We start from the raw sequence: 24,796 nt of genomic DNA, 5'->3' as shown, positions 1-24,796 counted from the left end.
TGGGAGGCTGAGGCGGCAGGAGCGGCAGCAATGGCGGATTTCGATGCTTATGACGACCAGGCCTATAGTAGCTTCGGGGGCGGCCGCGGGTGAGAGGGACTGGGGCGGGCAACCGGGAAACGTAGGAGACGGCCGTTCTTCCGGCCAAAGGATGAGGAGATGTACTTTTTCTCGGGCACCGAGGCTGAGGGGGAGACATGGGCGACCTCGCCCCCCGATGGGGAGGGTGCGACGCGGGGAGACGGGATTGTGATGTGAGGAGAAGAGGGACAAGGCCGAGCGGATTTGTTGCGAAGACTAGTGTGTGTTTCGATTAGGAACGAGTAACCTCTGCAAAAGGACTGGAAGGTTAAAAATACGAGGCAAGCGGGAAAACCCTTTGGCTTTTAAAGTTTACGAACAAGCGGGTTGGGAGAGGGTCCTGAGAAGGGAAAACTTGGTAATGTCCAGGAGGAGAACGATGGCCATAGTCTTAACACATAGTCTTAACAGTAACTTTCATTGTGGATGAGTCGTCGCCTGACAAAACAGGTAAATTAGCAAGAGTGTCTGTAAGGCAGTCTAACCCAACGCCTCTAGTTGTGTTATGCCTTCAACTCGCTTAATCGCCAGCTAAGGGTGTCTTGTGCTTTATGGAAATCGTGGCAATTAAAAACCAGCATACCTGGAGAGCAACAATTTGGGTGGATGGTTCTTTAGGCTAAATAAGTAACAAGAGTTGGAAGGGACCTTGGAGGTCATCTAGTCCAGCAGTCACTAACTGGTGGTCCGTGGACCACTGGTGGTCTGTGACATCTAGTCCAGCAGTCATCAACTGGTGGTCCGTGGACCACTGGTGGTCCGTGAGAAAATTTTGGTGGTCCGCAGAAAAATTATTTGCATTTTTATATTGCAAGGGTCCTCAAACTACGACCCCTGCAATGAATGCTTGTATTGCTGCAGAAAGTCTTCCCCTTCAGGGTCTTTTTGTGCAGGTCAGAGGAGGGCAGAAATTCTGACTTGGGTTCTGCTTCAGCCTCCTGGTGCGGGGCTTTGGGCAAAGGCTGGAGGGAAGCGCCGGAGGGCCTCGTTCCAGTGGGACTGCATCATGGCCTGAAACTGGCTGACCATCTCAGCCCGCTGAGCCTCCAGGTGCTAGTACCTGCCTTGCGCTCCCGCAGGTCTTCCCTCTGCTTGGAAAGCCTATGCTCGTAGTCCTCAGTGAGGTGCTTCTGCTGAGCCTCCTTCTCGGTCAGATCCAATTTGAACTGAGCCAGCTGTTTTGCCAACTTTTTCTCATGGTTGCTGCTTAGCTCCAACAACTGCTTCCTGTTGGGGCCCTAAGGAGCCCGGGCGAGCAGCTGAGGAGTGGTTAGAAGGGGAGGGGTGAGTAGAGGCTGGTGAGGCGCCCCTCAATGTGAGTGACATCAAGTTGGCCACGCCCACCCAGTCACATGACTACCTAGCCATGCCTGCCCAGCCAGTCATTAGGCAGATCATATTAGTGGTCCACGGGATTTAAAATTATGAATTTAGTGGTCCCTGAGGTCCAAAAGGTTGGGGACCCCTGGTCTAGTCCAATCCCCTGCTCACGCAGAAAGACCTATACTAGGGATTCGAATCGCCGAACTGTTCTGATCGACAAGCTGAGTGTCTGAGCCACTGAGCCATGCTTGTGGAGAGAAGTTCATTTAAAACATCTTGGTGCGGTGTTGAACATTAGAAGGGTGGCATGAAAAAGAAAGAGGCTTGTTTTTTCAAGGGGCTTTTGAATAGTGTTAGGAAGTGAATGACCATTCATTTGTTCTTTTAAGCCCTATTCCTTAATAAGTATGAATGGATAGTCAACTTTGTGCTCAAAGAATGGGACCTCATTCTTCAAATAATGTGATGGGAAGCTGAGCAAGTGAAGGGGGCAGGAGAAAGAATTTGGGGCCTTTGAGTGAGAAGGATTATTAGTACAGTGATGTATATAACTCACTTTTTGATTGTGAATCTGAAGAAAATCAAAGTGCATAATGGAAGATGCTTGTGATGTTACAAAATTAAGGCACCAGGCTATAAACCAGGAGATTGTAAATTCTAGTCCTGCCTTAAGCATGAAAGTCAACTATAGGTGATGTAGGGCCAGTCCCTCAATCACATCCCAACCCATCTGACGGTGATTATTGTGGAGAAAATAAGAGGAAGGAATATTAGGCATCCTAGCCATCTTGAGTTATTTATAAGAATAATAAAGGTGGAAAATAATATGCCATAACATGCAGAGGTCAACATCTGTAAGCCTATTTGGTGATGTAAGAGAAGTAAAAGATGTATTAACTAATGAAAGAAAAACAGTTATGTTTATGAAACTTGAAGAGTGGGAAGTTACTGAAAATGATTTGAACTTGTGCATATTTGATTAATACACAGAACAAAATTAACCTGTAGATTGATTTTAAATGAAAGATATAAGGAAGTGCTATATAGATTGTTGGTGCATTTGAAATTAAAAATTCATACATTAGTGGCAGCTGAATATTACATTCTAGTGACCAGTGATACTGTAATTGACCATCAAAAGGTTTTTGAAAAATTGTATGCCATCCTGAATTGATGCAATTCAAAAGGTAAAATTATTCTGCTAGGTGACATGAATAGACTGGAGAAAGTTTAGAAAATGATCCAAGACTAAATGAGAATATTTACTATTTGGTAAGTAACTAGAATTAAAGGTTTTTGTTATTAAAATACATGGTCTATATTTATTAAATCTGTACATACAAAATATATAGAATTGGGTTAAGAAAAGTATGATGGCTTTATTTGGTATGGAACAGCCAGAGAATCACAGAAAATACAAGAGAGATGAGATGATTTGAATGTGCTATAGACCATATATTAATAGCATCAAAAGTGGAACCTGGGGAAAAAGTACATGGAAGAAAAAGAAATGAACGGAAGGAGGTAAGGGAAGAATGCCAATATAAAAGTTAAGTCCTATATGAAGAAGTATTTGAAAGTAATCTCCCAGCTCAATAGAGATTGAATCAAAGGAAAGGCCATGTGGAAGCTGCCTGAGTGAAAGAATTATGTTCCAGACCATCATAAACATGTTTGGAGTTATGCTAATAGGATTTCTGCAAAAATTGGAGAAATATATAATTTGTACAGAGAGAAAATGATAACTCAGAAAATGGTAGTCATAGTCAGCCAGGAACAGTTAAATTTGGTGGGAGAAAATGTAAAGAAATTTTGATGGGATTTTTTTTTTAATAGAGTGAAAGAAGGAGCTCAGAGCAGAGTGAATTGGATGAAAGATGAAAGTGATATCTGAGAATGCTGAAAGAGTATTTTGGAGATTTCTATAGGAATGATAGTGATATGTGGAAGAGTGGTGTTGAAATAAATCCTATAAATATCTAAAAAAAGAATAATGAAATGAAAGTCATAAATCCTGTAAAAATGTTGAAAAATATTAAAGTTGGTGATGTAATTGGAGAAATAGATGAGCTTTGCTTATAAACTGGACATGAAACTTAGGTTATTTGAAATGTTTATGTGCTGTCAAGTTGGTGTCAACTCTTCACAGTCACACAAATATTTTCTATAACAGTCTGTCCCTAACCTGTTCTTTCAGGTCTTCCAGTGATAGCAAGACCTAATGCAAATAATTAAATGAATAGGCTTGAATTATGCAATGTTTTGCATGAATATGAAATTGAACATAAGAGCAACAAAGAGCGTAAGAGTAAATGGGAATGGTTCGACATGGAGCAGAACATAAGAAAAAGATGTATGGTATCTCCCTGTCTAACATCTTTATGAATACATGTATAAAGAATACTTCTGACGTCATTAAAGGTGTGTTGGTTAGGGTGTGAATATGCAAGTTTATATGCAGATGATGCTGTGTTGTTGGCTGCGAACCTGAATTAATTGAAATGAATGTTAGATACATTCATGATGCCATGAGGAGTATGGACCTGAAAATCAACTCATCAAAGACTCAGATGGCTGTGTTTTACTGAAAAAAAATAGAGAAAATAGAGAAGTTGCTCACCCCAGACTGCCTATCATTTTGGTTTTTAAGTTTGCATTTTTCTATTCATTTTTTTCTAATTTTAATTGTTTAACTTATATTGTAAGCAGCCCAGATTTGCTGTATCAGTGAGATGGACAGCATAGAAATCAAATAAATAAGAATGAACATTTGCAAGTATATGTTAAAAATGAGTGCAAGTATATGAACTTTGTACTTTGATAGAATGCTTATTAGAGATAGAAACAGGGAAATTTTAAAATGTACAAATACTAGAACAGTGGTGAGTATGTGATCTGTTGTAAGGAATACATATTTTAACAGAACATAAGAAACTTGAATGTAGTAGGAATGTACTTGAGGTGTGTATAAGGCACATCAGGTTATGGGTGTCAACTGAACAAAAGTGACTTTTCTTAACTGCTTTTCTACAGTTTGCATAATTTTGGATATGTAAGTATGAGAAGATAAGATGAACCTTTTGGAAATGGACTAATGAAATAAAGTGTCATTTTGTCTTTTATAAAAGAAGATTTAAAGATCAATAGAATTCTCAACAAGGTCAAATCTTAGCAATTTGCATAGATTTGACCTTGTTATTGGGAATTCTATTGATCAGGAAGATTTTCCTAGTAAACACATTTTTGCTTGATAAAACCATTAAATAAATATTTGCTACTACTCAGAAGGTAAACATAGTGCATTATAAATCAATTAAAATTAGTTAATTGTTAATGTTTTTTCCTAAAACATGAAATTTTCATAAAACGGAATGATAATCTAACAAAAGTATTGAGATGTATTAATAGTAAGAAATGAGCCTAAAACCTCATCTTAGATTTGATTAAATTACTTACCCTTAAGCAATAATTTAATAATGTTTTGTTTTTTTTAAATCATCTTACCTTGAATTTTCCTAATAGTTTTACTTTTGGCATATGATTTCAGTGTAAGCTTGTGCATCTTGTGTGTTTGATCCCAAAAAAATACCGTAAGTGTAAGTGAAGTAAGACTCACATCTTACTTCAGTGATTCATTATAAGGTAGTATATTAGTCTCAAGATTAATTCTTTGGGAAGGAAATACTTTTAATCAGGAATTTATTAATCTGTAGCACAAGGCAAATCACTGTCCTTTGACTTTAAGAAAAGATTCAGGATTATATTTGCATGTATAGAAAGTAAAAAGGACTAGGATAAACCTGGTATCAGTAACAAAATGGCTAAGAAGTGCCATTGTATTCTTTGGTAGGAATAGTAATTTTTGTTATTGTTTACAAGTAATCCTTAGCTCACTATAACAATTGGGATTGGAATTCCTGTTGCTAAGCAACACAGCCGTTAAAGTACATCATTGTCCATGTTGCTTAATCACAACTATTTTGGCAGTCCTGATTGCTGTCATTAAACAAGGACTGCCATTATATGAGAACTTCACTTGAGCGCAACTTGGGACTTCCTCCTGATTTCCCATCGACTTTGTGGGAAACTGGCAGGAAATGTTGGAAATTGCAGTTGTATGACTGAGGCTCACTACAATGTAATTATGTGACTACAGGGACATTGCAACAGGCAGAAATATGAGGACCCATCGTAAGTATCATTCAGTGCCATTGTAACTTTGTATGGTCACTGAATGAATGGTCATAACCCAAGAACTAGCTGTAGTTTTAAGTAACTACGTATCTTCCAAATCATTTAGCATTTGTTTTAACATGTTGGATGGATGATAGAGATGATATTAAAGGTAACTTCAGAGATTCTGAGCTAGTCCTTTTAGTTTTCTACGTCTTTATAGTTGGTCATTAGTGTTTAATGTCTATGGAGATTCTTAGGTCATCCAGGTCATGGTTGTCCCAAAGGTGCTTTTTCAGGAGGTAATTGAACTTCCTTGTTTTTCTTTTAAAACTTTTCGCTTCTCATCCAAGAAGCTTCTTCAGCTCTGACTGGATGATGGGGAATGGAAGGATTTATATTACTTACAATCATCTGGTCATTTGCATTGTTTTAGTTGAGGCCACTTGGAGGTTTATCTGTGTCCTCAGGGTCACCTGAGTAGTGCAGTGGGTGTGGAGCCTTCTTGGAACTGCTGAAGGACTGTTGTAGAGCTGTGCTTTTCTGCAGGATATTTTCTGCCCTGCGTCCCTTCACTGTTGGAACATAGGTGCAAGGCTGTTGGGAATGAGTCTATGCTGTCTTCATTTGAAACTGAAGTGTAAATTGTTCCTGTAGTCTGCAATTTTTCTGGAAATCCGTTCATACTCTCACACTATTCGAAGGGTGTTCATCCTAAAGTGCATAGCTAAATGTCTATGGAGATTCTCCATCATCCAGGTCATGGTGGTCCCAAAGATGCCTTTTCAAAGAAAAACAAAGTCCAGTTACCTCTTGAAAAGGCACCTTTGGGACAACTCTTGTTTAAGGAACAGTGGCAACTATGACCAGGAGGGCTTTTGCTCCAGTTGCATTTTTCCTGGACCAAGAATTTCCTCTCATAGTCACCATGCTTTAATTACCTCCTGGTGAATTATTTGCAATGTACTCTACCCAAAATTGCCCTGGAAAACCAAGTAGAAAATATAGCTGGTTTATAATGCAGCAGCATGAGCAATTTCAGGTGCTGCTTAATCTATGATACATTCCTGTTCTGTGAGCTCCATTGGTTGGCAATATGTTTCTGGGTTCAGTTCAAGTTGCTGGTGGTCATTTATGAAGTTTTCCATGGCATGGGGCCAGATTATTTGCAGGCCAACCTCTCTTTGTTCACATCTATTCATCAAAGCAGACAGAAAAGTCATGTTACTAGTCCTGCCCATTAAAAGGTGCCACCTATCAAAACCCAGGAAGAAAGCCTTTATTGCCATGGCACCAGTCTTATGCATTATCTCTCCAGAAGTCAGATTGGCCCAACTATATTGATATTTCACAAGGCTTAGAAGATGTGGCAATGTCCCCAGCATGGGGATTGAAGTGTTGATTGGAACATTTGAAATAATTGAATTGATGATTATTTTTTATCCCGACACCTGCTTGTCTATTTTGTACATTTTGGTGTTTTCTGCTGGTTTTTTTTTTTTTCTTTTAATTTCTGGTTAACTACTCTGAGTCACTTGTTTGAGATGGGCAGCCATATAAATTGAATAAAATAAATTATAACTATTTTATTGACTAAGAAGCAAAGCATATCTATCCTCCCCTGAAATTTTCTATCAAGAGATTAAAGAAACTTGTGAGTCCGTAGGATAAAGTGATAACTTTCATATATAAAATAAATAAGAATGGGGACTGTAACAAAGGATTTGGAATCAGAATTGTTGTTCCCTGAATTTTTTATATAAAAAATAAAATTAAAGTTTGCTGGTAAATAAAGACTATTTTTGTAGTGTAGAAGTAGTTTAAGAAACTAAATAACAGTTCATATTTCTGTGAATTTGGTGATGCTGAGATTCTTTTTCCTCATTCCATGTTGCTTTCCAAAAAGGCCTTTGGCACTTATTTAGATCAAATACTTGATACATATAAGAGGTTATGTGTATCTTCTTGGATGTTTGCTACCTATAATTTTCTCCCAATTTTTGCCAACTGGCCAGATCATTTAGAGTCTAAATCAGTATTGATCATGATTTCTCAAAAATTCTTTTCCCACAGCACCTGGTCATTTATAACAATTGAGCAGAAGAAGGAAAGAAGATGAAACAAGAGTGAACAAGATTTCCTTTGAGAATAGGGTGGCAGGCTTATATTTGATTCCAAAGATGTAACATAATTTCAGAATGTTGCTTTTGTTGAATAATGGAGTAGTAATAATTGTTCGTCTTTTGAGTTTACTTTTAGTTCATGAATTTGTCAAATGATGAGTAAGGAATTGGATCAGCTTGATAAGGCCTAGTAAATGAAACACTGATTGTTTATATACCATGAAATTAGTGTTAGTGCTTGGTGAACACGTGGATAGATTTTCTACAGGATGATCTACCATAATCTGATCCTTTCCATCTTGCAACAGGGCATCTATCACCACGATATATGAGTCCATGCACTTGGTGCTGGTTATTTTCTTTTTTTCTTCCCTTCTATCTTTTTACCATTATAGTCTTCAAACAGAGCTAGATCTTTGCATAATGCACCCCAAATATAATAATTTAAGATGGATCATTTGTTCCTCAGATGACTGCGTTGGTGAAAATTTTCCATTTTAGGCAAAATTTAATGAGCTGCAGTACCTATTCCAGATTTCTTTTAGTAATTCCTGGGAACAAACAAAATCAACATCCACATTATCCTGTTGTTATTTCACAGTTAAGTTCCCTTTATTTTTATAGGAGAATTTCAAAATTAGTTATAATTAACTCACCTTTATTAATGCTTGAGTTCATATAGTTAACTGTACTCATAATGTTTTTATTATTGGTGCCAAGATTGTATTGGGAATTGTAAGTATATTTCAGCCATCTTATTTCTTTGGGAGATTGTGAACTACTAGAAGACAGGGCATACAAGAAGCTCTTGCTTAAGGACCAGAGAGTGCTTCAATTTTTTCCACCTGCTTAATCTTCCCCCATCTCTGTCCTATGCCATCCTATACCCCTGCTGTCCCCAGCTGATCTTTGCTGTCTTCTTCCCATTGTCTAGCCCTTTGTGAGGCTTCTGTGTCAGTTCTGGGTGCACATCAGCAATGGAGGAAGAAGATGGTGAAGATCATCTGGGGCAGCAGTGGTGTAAGACAGAGTATGAGGCAATGAAAGGCAGAGCGGCCAAAAGGGCAGAGAAAGGGGGAAGCTACGGGGAAGGGGGGGAGTTGAAGTGGAGGCAAGTGTGGCAGGGAAGAAAAAAGCATGACAACAGAGACTACCAGAATTGCTGTCACTAAGTGGTGCAGTTCTATCATGTTTCAACTAATGACTACTTGGTTTAGTGATGGAAATTATGGCCCCAATTCAAGTTATTAAGCAAGGACTACTTGTATGAGTATTGGAATGAGATTTGGAGAGAGTTATCTTTGCTTCTTTTTAATTAGTATACATTTGAAGATAATTTTGATCTGAAAAAAAAAATTACCCCATTGAACAAGCATATCTCAAACTTAGTTGGAAACAAAATGACATGGGCACCATTTATTGTTTCTGTGAGGCAATTCTATAATCAATATGCCACCACTTAAAAAACCCTATTGGTGGCTATCACATTGCAAATAACCTACAGGTAAGATTGCAAGAAAGTTTTCTCAGGTGCTTTTACTTCATATATGAGATATTGTGTAATTTTCTAGACAACTTAATCATGTTAATGCAGGTGAAAAGAAACTTAGGATGCACAATATTAGGAATAATCAAATGATTTATTAGTTTTATTAGTGTATGTTCAGGTCCCAGCTGGAGAAGTTTCCTTTTTTGCCTTCATCCAACATTATTCTTACAAAACACTAATTTTGTTCTCATGTAGTAGTATTTCTTTAAAATTTAAGTAGCATTTGCAATGGCAGAATATATCATAGGAACATTATCCTGTAATTATTTTTGGGATTTGGTCATCTATTGTGGTTCTTGAATCTTTTATTTTTTTTAAAGACTGCAGGCAGCTAACCTTTGTGTAACTAGGCAAGTAAGGAATACCATATTTGTACTCTTTTAACAGAAACAAAATGATGGCTCATGAAATAATAGCAGTCAATCATTACATTATATAGAGACTAGAGAAGGGATGTACATATACAAGTGCATATCTTTCTCTCAGGTTATATATGATAGGGTTCTGTTTATAATAATTCAGATATAGTTCAAAAACTGCCTAGCAGAGCAACACCAACATATGATCAAAGGCAGCCATGTTAATATGTCTTTCTTTTATATTTTGAGGAATATTGAGCCTGTTCACTATTCAAGTAGAGCCGCCTAAACTTTATTTGAGTCTAGATGATGAACAATTAGCACAGAAGTGGCCTTGACAAAAGTTCTTGTATTTCTTTTATTTGGTGAATCAGAAATCCTTGATGGTCTAATCACAAACCATATGGAAGTGTATCAGTAGCTTTGACTATTTCTGTTCTAAAATATATATAAAATAACATGTAGCTAGCATGTCATGTTTTAACTGCCTGCCTGTCAGCAACTTGGTCATGAACTCCCAACTGACAGAACCAGATGGTCAGTCTACCTTGTCATTCCAAATACCTTTCACAATGATGGATTTCTGCACTCTTCACTCCTAACTCCTAGCCTGTTAGATTAGTTAATAAAGTGAATGCTGTCACTTTGTTTCAGAATAAAATCATTCTATAGCAGTCAGGGTGGATTTGATTTAAATCGAGTTGATTTAAATCACAATTTAAATCATGATTTAAATCACTAGTAAAAAGGCTTGATTTAAATCAACTCGATTTAAATCATAATTTTTAAAGAGCAACTGTCATCTCTGCTACTCCTTTGACCCACTGTTGACTCACCGATAGTCCCAGTGTTGCAAAATATACAGCCTCATGCTACATAACTAAGCTCCATTTCATGCTGAATAAACTAAATTATTTATGTATCTTAAATAGAAAACTATCTTACAATAGATTTTTACCCCAAAAGTTTTTTATTAAAATAAATTCGATAAAAATAAAAAAAAATCCAATTTAAATCAAAAAAATCTGATTTTTTTGATTTTTTTAAAAAAATCATTGATTTTTATCCACCCTGATAGCAATAGCAATAAGACTTACTCCGTTTCACCCAAAATAAGACATCCCCTGATAATAAGCCCAATTGGGGTTTTGAGCACATGGCAATAAGGCCAAGCACTTATTTCAGGGTTCAAAGAAATATGAGATAGGGTCTTATTTTCAGGGAAACACGCTATATACCACTTCACAGTGCTTTATAGCCCTCTCTAAGCAGTTTACAGAGTCAGCATATTGCCCCCAACAATCTGGCTCCTCATTTTACCCACCTCGGAAGGATGGAAGGCCTTGAGCTTTGGCCAGTGGGAGCTGGCAGTCAGCTGAATTAGCCTGCAGTACTGCATTCTAACCACTGCGCCACCACAGTATTTATATCAGTCGCATTTTGTTGAGTATCCCATATGTTTTTGATCCACTCTTGAATCAACTTAGTTGAAAATGCATAAAGCATCTTGGATGTTGAGGGCACTTCAAGACATTTTATGTCCACAGTGGCATTGTTTATCACTAACTCTATTTTCTCAGGTTTATCTTTTCTTTTTCCTGCATGAAAAATTAATAGGAAATGAATGCTTTACTTTAAATTTTAGAACTGGAATAGCCTTTGGAAGAAATGCAGCCCAAACTCCTAGAATGTCTTCCCTATACCATTTTCTTCAGATGAACTACTTTTAGTCTTGCTCAAGTCATCCTCCAAGATAATTCTTAAAAGAATTCTTATGTCATTATTAATGACAGCCATTCAGCCATTTGGAGACCTTTCTTTTCTCTAAACTACATTACTCTAAACTAAACTTAAAAGCTGTTTCAGCTTTTTGCAGGATTTCAGCCATTTAGAGACTTTTCACTGACAACCTCTTCTGGATGTGCTAGATTTGTGAGACTTCTTTTCATGACTGCCAAGATTGGAAATAGTATTTTACTATCAGTCCTTTCCATGCTTAACTGTGAATTAATTCAGTAAATATGCATAGAGGTATAGCTACATACTGAGTTAAGCAATATGCATAGAAGAATACTTTCAAAACTTAGGGATACTCTTGAGATGTTGCTCATCCATTGCAGGAACTTTGTTGTAGATTCTGAGTGTTGTTTTCTTTCGGTGATTACACTTGGTGTTAGAAAGAACTGCTCAAGTTCTTAAACCTGAGACAAGTAGCCTTACTAAGTGTGTGTGTGAGAGAGAGAATGTGGTTTTATGTTTGTACATGAATGTGAGCTGCTCTGGAGGTCTTTCTCTGCTCTAAGGTCCTGGAAATAAATGCATCTGTAAATATAATCCTTCCCATAAATCACTCCAGAGTGCACTCTGAAATGTGCTGTGCCTTTTTCTCTGACTAATATAGCAAGTAGAAACTTATGAACTGTTCACAGTTGCTGATCTTTATTGGAAGTTCAGGAAATTTATTTGAGAAACTTTGCAGGAATCACAGGTGTTCTATCAAGGCATTTAATCATCCTCAGAAAATCTCTAAGGCTGCATTTTACTGTAGTTGCTAGAGAACGATTGCTCCATACGCTGCTCAGTGAATAGTTATATTTTCGAAAATGTTGTACAGAGCGCTATCATTTGCATCGACCACAGCTGTAGGCAAGAAGATGATATTGTTAAGGCTATATTTAATTCCAAGGGTTAGAAGAAGATGCATATCTCAAAACCTTAATTTTTCACATTAGCCTTGGCCAATAAATATAAGAAACATAAGTGATAAAAAGGATGCCTTAAGCCTCTGTGGTGATTTTATTCCTAAAGTAAGGGGAAAACATTGAAAATTGTCTGATTTGGGGGAAGTGTTTTGAGCGGTGCATGTGTGCTGTAACCCCCTGCAAAGTTTAAGGCAGTAACTTTGCTCTTTAAAACCTTGCCAAAATAAGTGGTCTGGTTTTATACTGATGTACATTTTTAGACTTTAGGAATTGTTAATGAGATGCTTGGGGATCTGCAAGCCACAGATTACCTCTACCCGGTTTCAGGGTTAGCCGCTTGATGCAAAAGTGCTTCTCCATATCTGAGTTTTCTAAGTGTGCCATAGCTGCTACTCCCACAGGGAGCACTCAGGTGTGAATTATAATCCTACCCTTGTCAACAGGTCTCGTGGCAGTTCCGCCATTGGTGCACGTAAACAGAAAGAACTTCCAACAGAGCCCCCCTTTACAGCATACGTTGGTAACCTCCCCTTCAACACAGTTCAAGGAGATATTGATAACATCTTTAATAATCTCAAGATAAGAAGTGTGCGACTAGTCAGAGACAAAGAGACAGATAAATTTAAAGGTAGGTGGTTTTATATCTCCCGTTTATCATAAAGTTTTGGAGTTATGGTAGCTATTTCTTTGTAGAGCAAAGGTGAGATTGAGTGTGCCTTCATGTGCATGTGTATATGTGTTTGGGCTGAAGACCATTTTTTGTATTTCTGTGGTAAGTCAGAAAGCACATTCCAAAGAGTGGGTGGGTGGGTGGGAGTCAAAATCTAAGTTCATAATAATGTAAATTATAATGTAGTTTTAATGTTTAGATATAGAAAATAAAATCACTCCCATGTATTTAATAACTTTTTGTTTTTTGCCAAATTAAAGAAAGCAATTGTCTGTATCTTTAAAGGGATTCTGGGGGCCACTACCATAGCATTAGAATTATGCCAACTTTTGTACTTTGTACTTTTAAATATTTCATAATTGAATGATACAGATAAATGTACATTGTGGTAGCTACATAACTCGAGTTGGACCAGGGGGATGTGTGATCTATCAGCCAGCATCTCCAGGGAAAACCTTAATGCTGGTAGCATAGATTGTGATCTTTAGGGAGAGAACCTCATGCAGCTCTTCCCAAAATAACCCATTGAAGACAAAGATGCTGATTGATTACAGAAAATGCCTGCTGCAGGAATGAAGAAGGGCTTATATAAAGTAAAGGTGTGACCAGCTGAAACCCTTAATAGGAATAAACAACATAAACCAGGTTTTCCTGCATGTCCAGCCATCTATACTTGCTAATAAAAATTTATGTATTTTGGTGAAGGTGTTGGACTAAGAGCAAGGAGACATGGGTTCTTTGTCTACCTGTAGGCACAGAAGCTCACTGGTGACTTTAGATCATTTAGATGTCACTCAGCCCAACCTACATGGACACACAACATTTTCAGGAAAATAAACAAGCTGTAGAGAACATAAACAGCCTAACAGTTTTACCCAAATACATATATTCCCTACTTTTAAACTTAACTATAAATACACACACATTCAGTAGTAGCTGCTTATCTTATTTATGTAAGAAGACTTAACAAAGGGCTTCTCATCTTACCTGTAAGAAAAATTTATGAAGGAACAAATTTAAAGTATGCAGAATTTTTTGATCTTAAAATAGCTGTTTCAAATACAAAACAGCTGTTTTTATCTTATTAAATGTATCCTATCATTGTTTCCTATAAGTTTTACTGAAACTGATCTTGAAACATTCCAAATATAAAACATTTTGTATCCCTCTAGAACAAGTATTTTTATGTTTCTTTTTTTCTATAATCTGTATTTCAAATCAGGAAGTTGAATTATTAGGTGACCAAACTAAAGGAGCCAAATCAGTTTTATGAGAATGGTAAACTAATGATCATACGTGCACACCTAGTTTCCAGTGCCAAAATGACAGCGGTTTTCCTGATTGTATTTATGTGTATATACATTCATTCACACCCTTTTGAGTCAGTCTTGAGTTCTGGTGACTGCCTGGATAATTCCACGGAGCTTTCTTGACAACATTTCAAAGAAGTTAATCATAGCCTTTTTTCTACACTGGGGAGTGACTGATCCAAATTTACTCAGCTAGCTTTGTGCCTAAGATGGGACAACAACTCACAGTCTTAATGAATGTTTCTAGCCTGGCACCTTATCTACACCAGGCTGGCTCTCACATATATTTATATTTATTTATTTGTTACATTTCAGGATTTTGTTATGTAGAGTTTGATGAAGTTGAGTCACTTAAAGAAGCTCTGATGTTTGATGGAGCAGTAAGTATAATACTCTTGTGAAATGTAGTTTGAAAAGATGTAGCCACTTTTATCTGTAACCTACTTCAGGAACAATTTCTTTTTTTATTCAACCCAACAGGTTTTTGGCGACCGGTCGCTCCGAGTGGACATAGCTGAAGGCAGGAAACAAGACAAAGGTGGCTTCGGTTTCAGAAAAGGTGGCGGTCCAGATGACAGAGGTGACGTCCTGCATGGCTGTTCTTACACACTGCAAATTGGAATGGTTGTATTAATGCCACCTTAAGCAGGCATGTCTTTGTGTGTAGCATTAAGTGTCAGCTGGCAATCTTCTGGCTTTTATGGAAGATAGAATACAGGAAATGATCTAAAATGCAGCCTCAGAGCCAGATAATTTCATACCGTTAAGGAAATATTAACAACTGGATGCCCTACAAAAAAATAATCTCATGAAATTTCAACAATCCCTACCCTTCACAAGACAACTGGGTGTCCTTACATGAAATCTTGAAATACATGAGCCGTTGTTTTTTTTAAAAAATACAATGCTTCCCCTCAGCAATGGTTTAAAGGATGATGAACATCCTGGAATCTAGGAATATTTTATTGCTAATAAGAACTTCAAGGGAGGAACTTCCAAGCAGACTGAAAGAAGTGACAAAGTGAACATAGTGTAGATTAATTAAACTAAAAATATTAAGTTCACGGTTATCTTTGATCCAATAGTAATAAAGGAGGCAAGTTACAGAATGTGATATTGCAAAGCACTGTCAGATCAGTGATAGAGTACTGGATTCAGATAGTCCTTGGCCAAGTCTCACTATGGGCATGGTTTTGCTGAGAACTGTAATTTTTTTTTTTTTTGACAAAACCATTGTAAAACACGGTCATGTGACTGCAGGATGTGGCAAAACAGTCAAAGTGGCCCAGGTGCTGAGTTTGGTCATGTGACCACGTGGGAGGGGACAACTATCAGAACATCAAATCTGGGTCACAAGTAGCCCTCCTCTCCCTCCCCAATAGGTCTGTTAATAACTTCAAAAGGTCACTAACTGACCAGTCATAAATGGAATTCTAATTAATAGGCTTCAGTTACTTTAAATGTAATTCTAGCTAAACATTAGGAAGATATATATTGTATGTATTATATATTGTATTGTATAGAATATATATTGTATGTTGAACAGTGGAAAAGCTTGCTAGAGATTGTTGGAGGTTCTTAAGCAAAAGCAATCATTCCTGTAACAGAACTTTCTAAAAGTACGGAAAATTCTTTTTCCTCCAATCCATGCCAATTTGGATGCAAAATTCAGAGAAGAAACAAAATATCCCAAGTTTTCCGGAACATTCTGTTCCTGAAATTGTAGGTCTTTGTACATGTGCAGACATTACCCTAGATATGTAGGCACAATTAGTTTCCTATGTCTAGAATTGAACCGAGTAGCTTCTGAAGGCCCTTTCTGATCTGTGATTCTTTGGAATTTGAGCTGTGCTTCACTTTGGGTTCCAAAAAGGCACTGCAGATATGCTGGTAAAAGACTCCAATTCTTGTGTACTATGTTCACAGCCTGCATACCCTGAAGCATCTTTTTGGAATCACTTTGAAGTGGACAATGCTATGAATCGGTAGGCTGGTTGTCCTCCTTACTGTTCAAGCTCATGTGTTATTGGAGTTAGTTTGGAAACCTGTAAAAAAAATCAGGTTTTTGATCTGGATGTAGATTTACCTATATTTTGTCTCCACAAAAGAGGATTTAATGTTTCTTCCTCTTTCTTTATGTACTTTCTTTTGCTGGAAGGCAAATATAAGTATGTTACTGTTTAATAGAACTTTTAGGTCTGCTGATTGGTTATCAAAAGCATTTCTTGGGTCTAATAAATAGTACATACAAGTGTCAGTTATCTATACATGATAATTACTTTTGAAGATAAGGCTGACACGGCATATATTGAGATTCTAAAATGGAAATGAGCAGGTAAATGATCTCTGAGTGAACAAATTAACCTCTGAACTTCCTTGAACAATTGCCAAGCTGTTCCAAAATAGTCTGCTAATGCCCCTGTCTCTTTTGTTCCAAGGCAGACTTGAGATCCCAGGGCAGCATGTACCCCCTGGAATCGCCTCTAGCACAACTGCCAAAAAAGAGTGGCATTTTTCTGTACCACTGTGAAGTGGGAAACATAAATTAAGTGATTAGTTGGTTAGAAGACCTCCAAGATCCCTTCCAACTCTGTTGTTTTGTATAACTCTAAAATAGTTTAACACAGGGGAAGTTTTTAGGGAAAAAAATAAATCCATTTCCCCTGAAAATCTAAGGTTTGATCTTGCTTAAGCAAAAACCATTCAAAGATTTTCTTGCCTTGTTCTAAAGAGCTGCAATCCTACCCATCCAGATCAGAAGACTCCACATATTAATCAAATCCATATGGGTTCTGCCAGATCGAAAATTTACAAGGTTGGGCTTTTCTAACAGGATTCCAAGTCTGTTGTCTTGTAGTAAAAAGGCGGCAGCAACATGAATTCCAAGGCTCTTCTCTGTACTAAGTGATCAGTTGCATTACCATGTTCTTGAAATCATGGATTCAGTGCAGTGCTGAACTATTTGTGGTTGACAGCACTGTAAAATAAAAGGGAATGGGTTTATTTGGCAATGTGCTCATTTCTTGGGCTTGCTAATACTGTATTTCATACATTGATGATGAGGCTTAATACTCCAAGATACCACATCAGCAGCTGATTAACTGGCTATATGAGTTTTGCAGAAAAAGGCCTCACTTTCCATCTTCATAACGTAGTGTATTTAATAATTGTAAATATTTGCAGCTTAACTCACTAACATGAAATAAACTTTCTTTAAACTTTGATTTTCTGGGGATGCTAGCTCATCATACATTTTCTTAATTGAGGCTTGAATTACACCTGGATATTCTCCCTTCTTTGACAATCCTTCCCCAGATTTTCAGATATCAATTCCACCTCTGATCTAGCCACATTCCCCTGCAGAATACGGTTGCCAGATTTTAATTGGATTGTACTGATTTAAAATAGGGGGATTTCTGACTAGTGGATGCGGAACCTTCTAGAACTTCCCGCCTTCCCCATTGACCCATGCTTGCAATTTCTTTTTAGGCATGGGCGGAGGTCTGCGGGAATTGAGAGGCGGTGGATGGGATTCCAGAGATGACTTCAGTGCTGGTAGCAGTATTTCTTTCTCTCTCTCTCCTCTCTCTCTCCCTCCCTCTCCCCCCCCCCCCCCTCTCTCTCTCTCTCTCTCTCTCTCTCTCTCTCTCTCTCAAATATTATTGATTTTTTTTTTCAAATCTCTTGACTCCCCCCCCCCCCCCCACATCCTGTTACTTTCTATTTGTCTTCAGATGTTAAGGCCAATAGGATGGAATTTAAAATATCACTTTCATTTTTTAAGAATATGGCAGTCATCTCTCTTGTATGTATTCAACTTTTGTGGAAACATTTGGTGTATATAGCTAGGCACAGAGATCTAAGAATATTGGAGTTGGAATCCTTGAAGGCTAAGTATATAAATACATTGGGTTTGAATGTAAGAATGGTTTCTTGTGTCTTGAATTGTTTTCAAAAGAACACCTGGCTTGATTTGGATTGTAAAGTTAGTTTACTTTATTGTCATTGCACCTCGTACAATGAAATTAAAGACCATCTTCAGGGTACATTATGACTATAAAAATAAAACACAAACACACATCCTTCACATTCTGTACAATTGAATTGAAAACCCCTGATATTGCATTAATATTGCACTATGCAGTAGAATTCAATATAGTTACTGCTCTGGGATAGAAGCTGTTGTTTTTATTGTCCTGTACCATCTGCCAGATGGTAATAGTTCAAAAAAAGGGGTGCCCAGGATGAGATGGATCTTTAAGAATGTTTTGAACTTTCTTAAGGCAGCGGGAGCTATAAAGGTCTTCCAAAGAGGGGAGAGGGCAACCAGTGATCCTATGGACAATGATGTTAACCCTCTGGAGCACTGTCCTATCTGTCACTGTGCAATTGGCAAACCATACACAGGTGCAGTAAGTTAAAATACTCTCTATGGTGCAGCGGTAGAAGGTCACCAGCAGTTTTTCATTCAGTTGTTGTTTTACTGAGAAGTCTCAGGTAGTATAATCTCTGCTGGGCCCTTTTGACCAGTGCTGCAATGTGAGTGCCCCAGGCCAGGTCCTCTTTTATGATAACACCCAGAAACGTAAAACTGCTCCACTCGGTCTCCATTGATAAGCAAGGGCTGGATGTCTGATCTATTTCTTCAATAGTCCACTATAAGCTCCTTTGTCTTATTGATGTTAAGGACCAAGTTATTGTTTCCAAACCATGAAAGCAATTAAAGTTCTAAATTATTCCATTTTACCACCAGCAGAACAAGTGGTTCATCTGTCTTCCTTTCCTTAGGATATATCAGCAGTTCCCAGTCCTGTAACTAAAGATAACCAAAGATAGCTTCTTTGGCCACCCCCTCCTTTGAAAGTGTGCTCACCTTCTAATCCAGCTGGTCTTTACTTATTTATTCAATTTCTATAGCTGCCCATCTCAGCCAGGTGACTCTGGGTAGCATACAGTTCTTACAATTTTAACAAAATGGGGTAAGATCACTGTTTTTTCCTCTAGCAATACGTGTTAACAACAGGGAAGAAAGGCCCATGCATCGTAGATTTATTTAAGTCTGATGTACAGAACTGCTTCAGCTGGGTATGCTCCGTGAGCCAAGCAGAAACGTCCTCAAGGAGGAGTTGTGTACTTTTACTGCTCTTTATCACTATCTAAAACGAACTTGGGAAATGTTTTCATATAATGCAAACTCTAAATTGTTCCCATTTTACAGAAAGGGGATTTAATATGTTGTGTTTGTGGAGGAGGTTGGCAGGAATCTAGATAATGGGCTACGCCGCAGAGCAGTAAGAGGCTGAAAATACAGCCTCTTATTGCTCTGCTATACAGTACAGATTGTGTGTTCAGATGTTTCATTCTCTCCATCCTGATGAAATTGGTTTGTTTGTTTTTTTTTGCCCTTCCCCATTTATTTTCTTTTTTTTTTTTATCATCACTTATATTAATTCTTGGAGACTTGGAGCCGGTAAGATGGTTCCGCCCCAGGCGCCTGATGGAACCTGATAGGTTCCAGATGGAGCTTGGGCCATTCCCTGAGGCTCTGGCACACGCCTCGACTGGAGACCTAGTGGCCGCCTGGGATAGGGCGGCCGCTGGAGCTCTGGACCGAGTCGTGCCTTTGCGGCCTCTGACCCGGCGCCGATCTCATTTAGCTCCTTGGTTCACTGAGGAGCTGAGGGAGTTGAAGCGCCGGAAAAGATGCCTAGAGAGCAGTTGGAGGGCCAGTCTTTCTGAATCTGACCGGACACTGGTAAGATCTCATATTAGGAATTACCTAGTGGCAATAAAAGCAGCGAAATGTAACTATTTTGCTGCTCTTATTGCGTCATCAGATAATCGCCCGGCCGCCCTGTTTAGGGTGACCCGCTCCCTGCTCCACCAGGAAGCGCGGGAGGACCCCTTGGAGGGTAGAGCCGAGGACTTTGTTCAGTATCTGTATGACAAAATCACTCAGATTCGGGAAGATCTGGACTCCGACTGGGTAGTCTCAGGGGGAGGGACTGGGGCAGGTCTTGAGAATGTTATCTGGGATGAGTTTGATCCTGTGACCCCTGAGGACGTGGACAGGATTCTGGGTAGACTGAACGCGACCACCTGTTTATTGGACCCGTGTCCCTCCTGGTTAGTGCTGGCTTCTCGGGAGATGACACGAGGCTGGTTCCAGGGGATTATAAATGCTTCGTTGGGTGAGGGTGTCTTTCCTGCCGCCTTGAAAGAGGCGGTGGTGAGGCCTCTCCTCAAGAAGCCTTCCCTGGACCCGGCAATGTTGGTAAATTATCGTCCGGTCTCCAACCTTCGTTTTGTGGCGAAGGTTGTTGAGAGTGTGGTTGCGCAACAGCTCCCCCAGCACCTGGATGAAACGACGTATCTGGATCCGTTCCAGTCGGGCTTCAGGCCCGGGTACAGCACGGAAACGGCATTGGTCGCGTTGGTTGATGATCTCTGGAGGGCTCGGGACAGGGGGTGCTCCTCTGTCCTGGTCCTGTTAGATCTCTCAGCGGCTTTTGATACCATCGACCATGGTATCATGCTGCACCGGTTGGAAGAGTTGGGGGTGGGAGGCACTGTGTTGCGGTGGTTCTCCTCCTTTCTCTCTGACCGGTCGCAGTCTGTGTTGACAGGGGGACAGAGGTCGACCCCGAGGCCCCTCATATGTGGGGTGCCGCAAGGGTCGGTCCTCTCGCCTCTCCTGTTCAACATTTATGTGAAGCCGCTGGGCGAGATCATCCGTGGTTTCGGGGTGGAGTACCATCAGTACGCTGATGACACCCAGCTGTACATCTCCACCCCGGATCACCCCAGCGATGCCCTTGAAGTGATGTCCCGGTGCCTGGAGGCCGTACGGATCTGGATGGGGAGGAACAGGCTCAGGCTCAACCCATCCAAGACCGAGTGGCTGTGGTTTCCGACGTCCCGATATAGGCAGTTGACGCCATCACTGACTATTGGGGGCGAATCATTGGCCCCCACGGAGAGGGCTCGCAACTTGGGCGTCCTCCTGGATTCACGGCTGTCTTTAGAAGAGCATTTGACGGCCGTGACCGGGAGTATTTTTCATCAGGTTCGCCTGATTCGCCAGTTGCGTCCCTTTCTGGATCGGGACTCGTTACGCACGGTCACTCATGCCCTCGTCACCTCCCGCCTGGACTATTGCAATGCTCTCTACATGGGGCTCCCCTTGAGGAGCACCCGGAGGCTCCAACTGGCGCAGAGTGCGGCCGCGCGGGTGGTAATGGGAGCAACGTGGCGCTCCCATGTGACACCTCTCCTGCGCGAGCTGCACTGGCTCCCGGTGATCTTCCGGGTGCGCTTCAAGGTTTTGGTTACCACCTTTAAAGCGCTCCATGGCTTAGGACCTGGTTATCTACGGGACCGCCTACTACCACCAATAGCCTCCCACCGGCCAGTTCGCTCTCATAGAGAGGGACTCCTCCGGGTGCCGTCAGCCAAACAATGTCGGCTGGCGACCCCTAGGGGGAGAGCCTTCTCTGTGGGGGCACCTACCGTCTGGAATGAGCTCCCCCCGGAGATACGGAGGATCCCGGATCTGCGCACCTTCCGCCGCGCTGTGAAGACCTTTTTATTCCAGCAGGCGGGCTTGGCCTAATCTCTTCCCTTTTAAATATGTAAATTTTAATCTGTTTTTAAATTATTGGGGTGTTTTAATCTGTCTGGGCCAAAATAATTTAATTTGATTTTATCTGGTTTTTAAATTTTTTATGTCTATGTTATTTTATTGTTTGGCTGTTCACCGCCCTGAGTCCTTCGGGAGTAGGGCGGTATACAAATCGAATAAAATAAATAAATAAATAAATAAAATTCTAATTCTTCTTCAAGTCAGATTGAGATGGTGGTAGGTTACCCTTGCATCCTAATTAATATTTAGCTAGAATAGGGGCTGGCCATTAGTAGTTCACAGGACATTTCTTCAGTTAAAAATGCATCTAAACAATAGCACCAAGAAGTAGACAGTTACCAGAAAGGAAGCTTTACTTCAGAAAATTCAACCTTGAAATTTATCAGAAGGCAGGAATCCTGGTTCGATTGTTGCAGTCAGAAATCATAACCTTCAGTTTGTGAAGTTTGTGGACTTCTGCTCCCCTTGCTATATTCAACCTCACAACATCTGTATTCTAAGCACATCCTTTCTTTTATCAGGAAATTTAGCGGATCGGTACTGAGAATCAAAAGCAAAACTAGTAATAAAATTGTATGGCACAACTAAGAAAAATAGCAACACTAATACATCCACAATCATGTAATTGTACAATTGTCCTGATGCCATAAAAGTCACATCTCTCACAGCAAAAGATAAGCAGTGATGGGACCTTATAGAACAAATGTTGGTGCTGCCAAAAGTGGGGGGGGGATTTGGTGGGGGGAGATATGTTCATACTCTGCTTGTATTATGGCCCTCCCCTCGCCGAACTGATAGAAATTTATATAGGCCTTGGTTCACTCTCTCTTTCTGGTGGGTTGTCAATACATGTCTGTGTCTTAGGGAGTTAAAAACTAGCTGGCTTTTAGAATGCTGCTCTTCAGGATATTTGGATGGCCTGGAAAAATCCTTCCATGAGCAAAGTTTTCCCTGGAGCAGAGATACTAAATGCTATATTCTCTTTGATAGGTTTCAGAGATGATGACTTCCTAGGAGGCAGAGGTAGAACACGTCCTGGAGATCGACGAGGAGGTGCCCCACCCATGGGGGGCACAGGTCGTTTCAGGGATGGTCCACCAATGCGTGGGTCTTCTATGGATTTTCGAGAGCCAACAGAAGGTAAGATGTTTTCCTTTCTCCCCTGTCCCAGATAAAAAACCAACAGTTATTCAGATGTTGCTGAATTCTAAATTGTAACACCACACTGGTGTCACCCCAGATAATATGGGCTTGTGGTGCCATATACTGGGTTTTATAGCACATCTGGAGCACCACAGGTTTCTTGCCCTGTATTATGGCAAAATGAGATAGCTAATTCTCAGCCCAGTTTTGTAGCCTACATTACTTAGGTGCTGTAATACAGTAAGGACTGTGCATTGCATGAATTCCATTTTCAGTACTTAAAAGGAAGCCCAGTGTGAGTCCCACATCCAACTACAGGTTTTAGATATTATAGGAGGATAGCCGCCGTAATCATTGATAGCGAAAAGTCACAAGGAGCTGGCTAGACGGGGGAAAATTTTCTGACATTGCCTGAGACCTTTTGATGTATGCTAGTTTAGTTCAGATCTCTAATGTGTTGAAGCTATAGCTCACAAAAATTATGCCTTTTAATAACATTTGCTAGTCAGAAAAGTTAATATGAGACTTCTTATGGTTTCCATTATAGATTTGTGTACCTTGGGCCATGCTATGTGACTCTTCTAATAGTTGACTCATGGTAGAAGTCATAAGGTGTTGGGTGGGTAGGAGGGTGGAGGATGCATGCATGGATGGATGGATGGATGGGTGGGTAGGTGGATGGATGGATGGATAGATAGATAGATAGATAGATAGATAGATAGATAGATAGATAGATAGATAGATACTTGATTTTCAACAACTTTAGGTACTGTCCATCTCACTCTCAGAGTGACTCTGATTCCTTTACTATCCCTGGTTTTACTTTTTGTGCACCCCGGATCTATTCTAGTAGATTGAGGGAAATTCTGGGGTCACTTCTGAGGATTTATAGAGGGAGGAAAAAAGTCAATTCCCCTAAAATCTGATGCTCCCTGTATTGTCTTCTGCCTGAGCAGATCTGTCCTGTTGAAACTGCAGTAGTGCCTTCTAGTGATGCAAACATATAACTTTGTCATTCAGGCAGGGTTGTAACCCAGGTAATGCTTCCTTTCCCAGCCTGGAGTCCTCCAGATATTTTGGATCATTCTGTAAACTCCCATTCTGGCTGAGAGTTCTGAGAATCGGTCCAGTACATCTGGAGGGTACCATGTTGAGCAATAATGCATGAGGGAAGTTTTCTTTAACCAGGTGTCCTCCAAGCTGTGATGGGATGTAGTCTAAATAGCTAGACAGCTAGAAACTGAGAGAGACAAGAATGGATTACGTGGATAATTGCCACTGTGGATGACACCTTGTGCTTTCGTACTGATTTAGTTTGGAAAGTGGTTGGGTTTTAGGGTGGCAGCTATGTTCTCCCGATCCCACTTGTAATGGAATAGGCAAACTATTGTTGCATGAAATACCTTGCATGAAAGCCCTTCCAAAGTTGCAGGTTATCCATAATAAGCACTGTTATCCATAATCCATAATAAGGACTGTAGTTCGTCCATAACTCAGGTTGAGAAAAAAGCCATGTCACCTCTCAGCTTAATCTCCTCCTCTTCTTTTTCTTTTGGCAGAGGAAAGAGCCCAGAGGCCCAGACTTCAGCTCAAGCCCCGGACAGTCGCTACGCCCCTCAATCAAGTAGCCAATCCCAATTCTGCCATCTTTGGTGGAGCCAAGCCAAGGGAGGAAATAGTAAAGGAGCATGACTGAGGGCACTCAGGGGGCAAGAGTGGGG

At 39.9% G+C, this 24,796-nt stretch overlaps 1 protein-coding gene across 2 annotated transcripts; it reads left to right on the top strand.

Moving 5' to 3' along the window:
* Positions 1–24,796, top strand: EIF4H (eukaryotic translation initiation factor 4H). 2 transcript variants are annotated; one of them, XM_070932066.1, is made up of 7 exons: positions 1–89; positions 12,754–12,938; positions 14,606–14,670; positions 14,771–14,870; positions 17,780–17,845; positions 22,923–23,072; positions 24,635–24,796. In XM_070932066.1, exons 1-7 carry the CDS (start codon positions 31–33, stop codon positions 24,769–24,771), a joined length of 762 nt encoding a protein of 253 aa, XP_070788167.1. In that variant the 5' UTR covers positions 1–30; the 3' UTR covers positions 24,772–24,796. The 2 variants fall into 2 exon arrangements, with proteins under 2 accessions (XP_070788167.1, XP_070788168.1); XM_070932067.1 differs by lacking the exon at positions 17,780–17,845.

Source organism: Pituophis catenifer, unplaced genomic scaffold, assembly GCF_029215685.1.
Source record: "Pituophis catenifer annectens isolate HBS135680 unplaced genomic scaffold, rPitCat1.0.hap2 SCAF_1, whole genome shotgun sequence".
NCBI lineage: Eukaryota > Metazoa > Chordata > Lepidosauria > Squamata > Colubridae > Pituophis > Pituophis catenifer.
This window is presented reverse-complemented; position numbering and strand designations above follow the sequence as displayed.